Raw genomic sequence first — 9,996 nt, forward strand, 5'->3', positions numbered from 1 at the left:
TATTTTTTTTCAAGTATATTTAGTTTTCTCTAAATAAAAACATATGTTAAATGTTATAAGTTTTTTGATGTGGTTGTATTTATCTAAAACTATATTTCGTTTTGGTATTATATTTTATTTTCTTTTTAGCGTATATGAATTGATGTAAAACACTAAAACTTATGGTTATGTGTTATTTTAATGTATTTTGATTCATTTACAATTTATTTTTATGTGTATTTTTAATATTTGAACTTGTAAACATCAAATTCATAATTTATATATGTATGTATGTGTAGGAAAATAGAAAAAAACATGAAAAATATAGAAACCGGTTCACTCGACGGTCGAACCGGTTAAACTAGTTGAACCGGGAACCGGTCACCATACCGGTTCAACTAAAAAACCTGTTTTTAAATCATTGATTAGTTGTCTTGTAACTAGAAAGTTAGAAAAGGAAACCACAAAAGAAAGGTAGAATTGCCTTTTGGAAACATCTAAAACCACTTGGATAAAAGACAATATCCAATAGGAGAAGAGTTTAGCGGATTAGTGGTCATTCAATCTCATCAGCTATGGCGCTTCTTTCCTCTCTACATTCTCAGTCCCTTCGTCCTCACATTACTCCCTCTTCAGCTGTTTTCTCTCACCTTACAAGTCTGTTTACACAAACTCTCTCCGTCTCCTCTTTAAACTTCATATTTTGCACAATTTCTTGTTATCTGTGTTATAATCCCGCAGGTTTTTACCTTTGATTTCTTCAGGATTCAAGAAATCCCATGATCAAAATACTGTTTTTTGCAAAACCAATCAACAAGATCAAGATTTACGGTAATTTCAGTCATTTGGCAATTGGCTCAACATGATGTAAATCCACAAAACCAAAATGTTAATCGATCCAAATGAACTATGTTTAATCGTATGCTACCTTCATTTGTGCACTTTCTATTCTTTTTCTAATAGTGTTTCAATTATTGTTCTTGGGTCCTTCGAAACTAGCCTAACTATTGAAGAACAATCTCTAAAAGTTCAAAGAAGAGATCTTTTGTTACACACTGTATTCGGCGCTTTGTCTATACCTGCCATGGTTCCATTTGCATATGCAGAGGAAGGTAATAAATTCCCATTGAATATCCAATACCTTTATCATATCAAAATTCATGAATACATGATTTAAAAATCATTAATTTATCATGGGAAATGTTTATATACGCTTCTGCTAGTTGTGCCAGAGGGTTTCCAAATTTACTCCGATGACGTGAACAAATTCAAGATAACGATTCCTCAAGGTGAACATTGATTCTATTCTTTATTGGAAATGGAAGGAAAAATTAAGGGGTGAATTTGTAAAAAAAAGTCTGAAGTATTTTGAACTTGTAGATTGGCAAATAGGAGGAGGAGAAGGCAATGGATTCAAGTCTGTTACTGCATTCTACCCTTCAGAAGCTTCAAATTCAAATGGTATTTTTACATATAACATGTAATTTATTTCATTATTTTATTATTTTAATCATTGTTTTGAAAAATTAGTTTAGTAGTTAATTTTAAGTTTCACTATGTTTATCGCAGTGAGTGTAGTGATCACTGGGCTTGGTGCTGATTTTACCAAGTTGGAATCTTTTGGCAAGGTCGATGCTTTTGCAGAGAACTTGGTATACTCATAATCTTGAATTTTATGAATTTTTTGTTGATAAAAATATAAAATAAAATAAAGTAATAAATAATAGGTTAGCGGATTGGACAGAAGTTGGCAGAAACCCCCTGGTGTTTCAGCTAAACTCATCGACAGCAAAGCCACTAAAGGTATACCCTTTCCCATATTACTTGATAAGATAAATGAAATGATGTTTTATTTATTTATTTAATTTTGGGTATTTTCTTACATCTGAAAATCTTTGATATATATATTCCAAAATTGGGCAGGAATGTATTACATAGAATACACACTTACGAATCCAGGGGAAAGTGCAAGACATTTGATTTCTGTTCTTGGAATTGCGAATAATGGTTGGTATAATAGATTGTATACTCTCACTGGACAGGTTTGTGAAGCGCTTATGATGATGACAAATTTTTATTTATTTATTTATTTTTGTAATTATAATGGAAATTTTATATTTCTTGCAGTATATAGATGATGAATCAGAGAAATACCGTTCAAAGATTGAAAAGGTATGATGAATTGATTTATATCTGTTGACTTTTTGACTCGGTTTAAAATGTTGATTTTGACTGATCTTGATGATGATACATGACAACAAATAGAACCTTCTACATGCATATATGAAAAATGAAATGTTAATCTACTTTAGATCTTGTTGAATGATTAAAAACTTTTTGTGATTTTGATTTTCATGTTCGCTTTCAGGCAGTTGCATCATTCAAATTAGTTTGATTTGTGTTGTTACAAAGCAAAATCAAAACAACTGTAGTTACACAAGCCAGGTGTGTTGCTTTGCAATTTCCCTGACTTTGGCTATTAAGTCATTTTTTTTCTGTATTAACTAATAAAAACACTCATGTGTGTCATATGTTGCAGGAACTCAACAGTTCAAGTTGTGAAATGATCAGAAGAATAAATTATATATTCTGAGTTTTGTGAACAATTCAGCTACACAAGTTTCTTCAATCTCAAATTATGTTGCATTAATTGAAGCCATGGCTTTGATTCGTAAACCATAATCACAATATAGAGGATAGAGGATAACAGGATCAAGAAACTATTGTACAAACTACAAAGTAAAATCAAGATAATTCGGTTTTAACTTTTTGTTCCATATTTTCATTCCTATTTGTTCCATCATTTTTGTGAAACAAAATCGATAGCTGATCAGCAAACAGAAGATTCTGCATTTGTTGGAGTTGTTGCCATTCTTTCTCCATTTGTAATTCAAACTCCTCAAAACGAATAATCTTATCATGAATATCCTTAGCCTATAATAAAAACCCATAAACAACAAATCATTTTAAACCTAAAAACTGAAAGTAAAAAGTCTTCGAATTTTTATTTCAAATAAAATAAAATACCTGAACTTCAGCAATATCAGAAATTGTTTTTACCAAATCCTGTTCTTCCTTCTCCAGCTGTAATTTTGCCTCAAGATATTTTCCTTCCAATGAATTTTTGTTGCTCTTACCATTTGTTGTTACAGAATCTTTACCAAAAAGAAAACAATTATGATTCAGAGAGAATTTGGAGAAAGAAAAGTTGATTTATAGTGCTAAAATATATACACTACCTTGATCTTTTGCATCATCAGCAGATGATTCAAGAATTTCTTTACTAGTTTCATAGTTGACTTCGGTCAAAGCCTTTACAGCTGCAGAAGCAGCTGCTTCTGCAACCTCTACTCCCGATAATGTTGCAAGGAAAGCTGCCTAAAAAATTTAAGTCCAAAAAGTCAAATTAAAATTGTGAACACTAAATTAAAGGGGTTTTCAAGTTGTTTAAGAATTAAGATAAATAGATTTAACTTAAAAATCTTTACCTGAGCTAGGATAGGGTTACTAGCATCATCAAATGGTGTGGGGCGCATCTTTTTTTTGGGATTAGGTTCATCATCAAAATGTTCTTCAGGGTCAATTGAATCAGGAGGCCCCACATATTGTTCTCCAAAAGGAAGCTTAATAAAACGATCTACACATTCTTTTTCACTTCTACCAACAACATGTTCAGACACCTTCTTCCAATCATCACCATAATGCATAACTGCTTCTAGAAGGTGCAAAGTTTCTTTCTCACTCCAATCTGTCTTCACCTCTTCACTAATCTCCACTCTTTTAAAATCTGCAGTGTTAACTCCAGCTCGAACATAACACCTTGCACAAAATGTTGTATCTTTCTGTAAAACAAAAAGAAAGTGGTAAAAACGTAAAATACTTTGTTAAAAGAATCATTCATAATGTGATTAAGGATTCAAGTTATACCTTAATGTTGGAAAAACATGCAATGGTGCAAAGGGAATTGCAACTACTGCAAAATTTCTTCTTTGGAACACCGGAATCAGGAACGGAATTGGTGATTCCAGTTCCGGGATCGGTGTTTTGCTGTGAAGAAGTGGAAACGTTTTTACTCTCTTTATCTTCCCATTTCAATTGAGCTTTTGTGATAGGTGAACCAAAGTAATTGATTAAACCCCATGTTTCCAAGAAATCAAAAACCTTTCTTACGGACCCCACGTCTCCTATAATGGTCTTTCGGGCTTCTGTGAATGTGATTTTTGGCATGGGGTTTTCTTTAGATGGAGGGGTTTCTTTCATACTGTCTCTAAACTTTTTGATTATTGCATTTCTGTAGTATTTATAAACTTTTGGGGTTTTAGAGGGTGATTTCCCATCGAAAAATTCTGGGAGCATTCTAGTCTCACATTCATGAATGTTGTTCCAAGAGAACCACCCTAAACAAAGAGTAGAAGTTAATAAGATGATGAAATCAATTACACCCATATAGAAAATCTCATGAAGAAGACAATAAAGTGAGCAGTTTTTAGCAAGTTAATTAGACTTTTTTCAAATGAAGTGTACCCAAAACTAATTCCCTTTATAAAGAAGATTAGCAGTTTGATTTTGGAAGTCGAAATTAACTTGTTTGAAATCACGAGTCAAAATGCATATGCTTTTTCTATAATGGAGGAAGTGATAAATGACTTTTACTAAAAACTAACTGATAGAAAGAACCCTAATATTTGGGGGGAAACAACCCTAGCAACATCTCAATGTTGGTAATTCAAACTTTATCGAGTTTTCCAGCTATCAAACCTAAATAAATAAGCACCACATAAAGAATACAACTTGAAACCCTAGATTTTATTTCTAGCAACCTCATTGTAATCACTACAGAAGCGATTGAAAAGAGAGTGAATCGTGTCATGGGCTTACTGGAATAACTAGGGACGTGGATGACATCGGAGTCAGGTACGGAGTAAGTTTCACGCGGCCGTGAATTGACGGTGGCGGGAGTGGTTGTTTGCTTGGAATCGGTGGTGGGAATGGGAGGAGCGGAGGTGGGGTTGGGAGGAGTAACGGGATTTGGGGATGAATCGAGAGGTTGAAGCTTTTGATTTTCGGGTGTGGGGGTAGCTTCGGATGTGGGTTTGGGTGGTTGAGCTTGCGGCTTCAATGGAGTTTCACCACCGCCGGAGCTTGTCGCCATTAGTATTCGAACGCCGATGCACGGGGGAGAAGGGGAGAGCGAGAGATGTGTTAACGGTTGAAAACGGGTCGTTCGATAATTACTGTTAGATACTTGATCTCGCCGTTAATTATTAGCTCATCGGTATTTTACCAAAGGAAATTCGAGTCTTTTGTCTCGAAATATTATCTTTTTACAAGGAAAACGCTAGGGTAGGAAAAAAAATTTCACCTTTTTTATAACTTTTTTGGGTTATTGATTTTAGGGGTAATCAAATTATTCTAGATGCATATATATTCTAAATACTACTAGAAATTATTCAATACATGTAAATTTTCGATCAGACGCGATCATTTTTCTAATTTTTATAACATATGGACCATTTACAGAGATAATTTTATACTTTATTTTCTATACAGAAAGCAAACCGGTATATATATATATATATATATATATATATATATATATATATATATATACCGGTTTGCTTTCTGTATAGAAAATAAAGTATAAAATTATCTCTGTAAATGGTCCATATGTTATAAAAATTAGAAAAATATTCATATGCAAATGGTCGATATGCTTATAAAAATTAGAAAAATGATCGGCGTCTGATCGAAAATTTACATGTATTGAATAATTTCTAGTAGTATTTAGACTAAGAAACGGAATATATGCATCTAGAATAATTTATATATATATATATATATATATATATATATATATATATATATATATATATATATATATATATATATATATAGAGGGAAGAGTTATATGGAAAATGAATGATTAGGGCAACACATATTTGAACCAATGAAAACATGACAACACACTTCCACAATAACTTCCACAATACATTACTTGTGAATAAAAAAATGGACACGTGTCATTTGATTATTGGTGCCGGTAGATGTTGCCCTAGTTATTTGTTTTCCATAGAACTCATTCCTATATATATATATATATATATATATATATATATATATATATATATATATATATATATATATATATATATATATATATATATATATATAGGAGGGTTCAATTGAGAAAGAATAAAGATTGAGAATGGGGGAATCATTCTCAGCCAATCATTTAATTAGCACCTTAACATAAAATACACGGTGGCAAACTTGTAAATATAATATGATATCCTTCAATCACAGATACGTAATTGTGGATAATTTGATAACAATTCAAATTCATTACTACTCGATTGTTCATCATCCAAATTTCTTCTCCAAACTTCAACGGTCATCCAGATTTCTTCAATTAAATCCTCGATCAACATCATCCAGTGTTAATCAATCATCCATCTTAGTCAAAAACACGCTCATCAACGTCAATCAACAGTAGACAAAAAAATTTCGTTTTTGGTTCTTTCAATCCAACCTTTAATTTTGCTTGAATACGAGCATATCTTCAACATCTACTATTAATTATACTCCCAGTGTCATTAGATCAACATCATCGATAATCAACAACAGCTTCACTTCATATCATTCATTCAACATCGATCATCAAACAAAATTTCGAAATTAAGGTTAGAAAAACATCAAATCATTTTTTTGTTAAAATTTCATATAATTCTCTATCAATCTACTATTTTGTAAGTTTTAAATAGTCAAAGTATCATGCATGTTTTTAGCATTTTTGAAAAAGCTTACTTGTATGCACTCCAACTGTTTGAAGAAATGCATAAACTAAATTACCACGTTATATTCACATATGAATATGTTTTCGCACCTTAATCAATATATGATTATTAAAACACAAAACAAATATATAATTTTATATGTTATTCATATGTGAATAACATATAAAAATTATATATATTTGTTAGTATACCTTGTAATATTCATATGTTAATATCCTGTATAATATTCATATGTGAATAAACTGTGTAATATTCACATATGAATATATCATCTAATATTCATAAGTGAATATATTATCTAATACTTATAATTGATAATACTATGTGATATTTACAAGTGAATGCATCGTTTAATACTTAAATATGTATATATTGTATTATATTCACAAGTGTATATACTATATATTATTCATATGTGAATATACTGTGTAATATTCATGAATGAATATACCATACAATATTTAGATGTGACTAGAATGTGTAATATTCACAAGTAAATATACTATATAATATTCACATGTAAATCTACCTTATAATATTCATATGTGAATATACTATGTAATATTCATTTGTGAATATACCATGTAATATCACATGTAAATATACAATATAAACAACATATATCATATAATATTCACATATGATTATACATTCATGTGTGAATATATCATGTGATTAATCGCTATTATTATGAACTAAAAGTATATTTTTAACATTTTTTATGTGTATTCACATGTTTTCAGGTATCGTTATAACTCAATAAAAGAATAACATTTCAATCAATGGTTTGTTCATATCCTGGTGGTTGACGATTGGTTGACGTAATTGAGAAGATATCATTGACGAAGACAATATGTTTTTATATTCACGTGTAAATGTTATACAATTTAATATATTCTTCATTTTGATCGTGTTAAATTCAAATGCAAATAATATTCATTAACCAATACAATGTTGTTTGTCTTAGTATAATGTTGATTTTACATGTAAAATAATATTGTTACAAAATACAAAAAAAACTATTCACAAACCAATTCTTATAGTGTATTGTTTATTTTTATATATAAAGGTTGTATTCACAAAATAAATAAATATACATGTATAGTTTATTCACATAAATACAAATAACAGATTACAATGATGTTTTTACTAGTGTGATGGAAGTTAGTAACATCAACAGTAAATATGTCGTAATGATTTCTAAACTTTATTCATATATAAATACATAGCATGTCATGATGATGCCATCACTAGTAGGAATGAAAATTTAGTGACATCATCAAAACAATTTGCCGCAATAAAGTTTAGTCTTGGAATTAGACGAAATTCGCATGTTTGATGTAAAATGGTGCGATTTACAAACTCACCGCTTCACCGTGACGTACGGTGTTTTTCGGCCATTCGGGACTGTTTAGGGCCTCAAAATGACGTTTTTCTATTTTTATAATTTTCCGAAAAAAAAAAAAGTTATCATTTATTCACAAATGAATATAACATTAATAAAAATACATATGCTTATATAATTATTTTATTAACCTAAAAAGATTAGTTGTATGTGAATAAATATATATTCTTATCAAATACTTTTTTTATCTTTAACTTTATATATTTTGTAGTCCTCGGTTTTATTGACAGTTTTATTCATTTGTGAATAATACATATATATTCACATTTGATTATTACATATATATTCATTTGTGAATATTACATATGTTCACACGTAGATATAATTTTTATATGTTATTCACATAAGAATTACAAACTTGCTTAAGACCTCAAAACAATGTTTTTTTTTTCAAAAAAAATACATTATCATTTATGAATATTACCTGTATTCATTTGTGAATATTACATGTATTCGCATGTGAAAATAATTTTTATATGTTATTCACATATGAATTACATAGTTACTCTGTATTTTTAAAAGACATACATTGATTCTCGTGTAAAGACATATTCACTTGTGAATATTACATGATATATTTAGTTTATGCATTTTATCGAACAGTTGACGTGCAAATAAATTAACTTATATAATTATGGTAAAAAAATTAACAATTGAAGCCAATAATTACAACACAAATCAAATCCTATCAAAATTGATCAATAATCAGTAGGTTTAAATCAAAAATTGTGAAATTTTTTATGAAAAACGAAGTTTTTCAAGTCTGAAAATCGATTTAAAAAAAAATCTTCAAATATATGGTTATCTTAATGCACTTTCGATTGCTATCTGATTTTTGATATTGGTGAAGGTTCGATTAATGAAGTTTCGATGACTGGTGATCGCAAAATGATGTGACATCGATAAATATGGATTATGTTTATCGATTTTGCTTGACATCAATGAAACTGGACAAGATTGAATCACGACTTACACTTAATAGTACGAATATATGTTTTTGATGATGAATCACAACATTTTGATGAAATAACGAAGATATTTGATGAAGAATTGATGTTTTATGAAGTGTCGATGTTTTTTGATGGTGAACATGTGACGTTGATGTTTTTTTGATGAAGAACAGATGACGTTGATGAAGAACAGATGATGTTGATGGAGAAGATATGATGTTGATGAAGAACAGAGGAACGATCCAAATAAATGAATAACAGATGTTGTTGATGAAGAACGAATGAACGATTCAGAAAAACAGCGTGTCTTTAATGACTTAATCTAAATGTGTTTTACATATATAAAATGATTGGCTGAGAATGATTCCCCCATTCTCAACCTTTTATTTTTCCTCAATTATATATATATATATATATATATATATATATATATATATATATATATATATATTTAAACATATGGATTATTTATATAAAAAAATGCAGATGGATATTTTTTTTGTAAATTACATGGATAATTTTTGTAATATATTTTTCTACACATAGATCAAACATGCCAACATATGAAAGTATTATGGTCAAAATATAAAACCCAAACATAAAAAAATTGAAGATATATTTTCTATAAATTATAGAGACATCTTTTATAATTTATTTTCTACCTATAAACCAAATCTATCAATATACGAAACTTGACAAAAATCTAAAAACCATATATATATATATATATATATATATATATATATATATATATATATATATATTAAAATTATCATACCTTAGCTACAGTAACTTTGCTAAGGATTTGGCAAAAATGGTCATTTTTTATATATGTGTCTTATTTAGGGGTGAGCATTTGGACCGGTGG

At 29.4% G+C, this 9,996-nt stretch overlaps 2 protein-coding genes across 4 annotated transcripts; one reads left to right on the forward strand and one right to left on the reverse strand.

Annotated features, from left to right (window-relative positions):
• Positions 1-478: 478 nt before the first annotated feature.
• Positions 479-2,744, forward strand: LOC111876684 (psbP domain-containing protein 3, chloroplastic). Of its 3 annotated transcripts, none has more exons than XR_006186678.2 (11): positions 479-636; positions 744-810; positions 979-1,091; positions 1,203-1,268; positions 1,360-1,440; positions 1,549-1,631; positions 1,707-1,782; positions 1,903-2,021; positions 2,107-2,151; positions 2,348-2,424; positions 2,519-2,744. XR_006186678.2 is itself a non-coding variant. In XM_042898005.2 (10 exons), exons 1-10 carry the CDS (start codon positions 555-557, stop codon positions 2,372-2,374), a joined length of 759 nt encoding a protein of 252 aa, XP_042753939.1. In that variant the 5' UTR covers positions 479-554; the 3' UTR covers positions 2,375-2,425. The 3 variants fall into 3 exon arrangements, 1 of the variants encoding a protein (XP_042753939.1); XR_006186679.2 differs by having other exon boundaries at positions 1,212-1,268; XM_042898005.2 differs by lacking the exon at positions 2,519-2,744 and having other exon boundaries at positions 2,348-2,425.
• LOC111876607 (SWI/SNF complex subunit SWI3B) lies at positions 2,536-5,222 on the reverse strand. The gene is made up of 6 exons (XM_023873183.3): positions 4,858-5,222; positions 3,907-4,376; positions 3,468-3,821; positions 3,219-3,357; positions 3,007-3,134; positions 2,536-2,913 (listed from the first exon to the last, which is right to left on the reverse strand). Exons 1-6 carry the CDS (start codon positions 5,129-5,131, stop codon positions 2,725-2,727), a joined length of 1,554 nt encoding a protein of 517 aa, XP_023728951.1. The 5' UTR covers positions 5,132-5,222; the 3' UTR covers positions 2,536-2,724.
• Between the last annotated feature and the right edge of the window lie 4,774 nt (positions 5,223-9,996).

The sequence above is a fragment of the Lactuca sativa genome, chromosome 9 (genome assembly GCF_002870075.4).
Source record: "Lactuca sativa cultivar Salinas chromosome 9, Lsat_Salinas_v11, whole genome shotgun sequence".
Classification (NCBI taxonomy): Eukaryota; Viridiplantae; Streptophyta; class Magnoliopsida; order Asterales; family Asteraceae; genus Lactuca; species Lactuca sativa.

Coding starts and splice junctions, on each gene's coding strand:
- LOC111876684 (XM_042898005.2), top strand. CDS start 555: ATGGCGCTTCTTTCCTCTCTACATTCTCAGTCCCTTCGTCCTCACATT. Junction 1,441..1,548: donor AGAAGCTTCAAATTCAAATG/GTATTTTTACAT, acceptor TGTTTATCGCAG/TGAGTGTAGTGATCACTGGG. Junction 2,152..2,347: donor ACCGTTCAAAGATTGAAAAG/GTATGATGAATT, acceptor GTTCGCTTTCAG/GCAGTTGCATCATTCAAATT.
- LOC111876607 (XM_023873183.3), bottom strand. CDS start 5,131: ATGGCGACAAGCTCCGGCGGTGGTGAAACTCCATTGAAGCCGCAAGCT. Junction 3,822..3,906: donor CATGTTTTTCCAACATTAAG/GTATAACTTGAA, acceptor TTTGTTTTACAG/AAAGATACAACATTTTGTGC. Junction 2,914..3,006: donor CTGATATTGCTGAAGTTCAG/GTATTTTATTTT, acceptor TTTTTATTATAG/GCTAAGGATATTCATGATAA.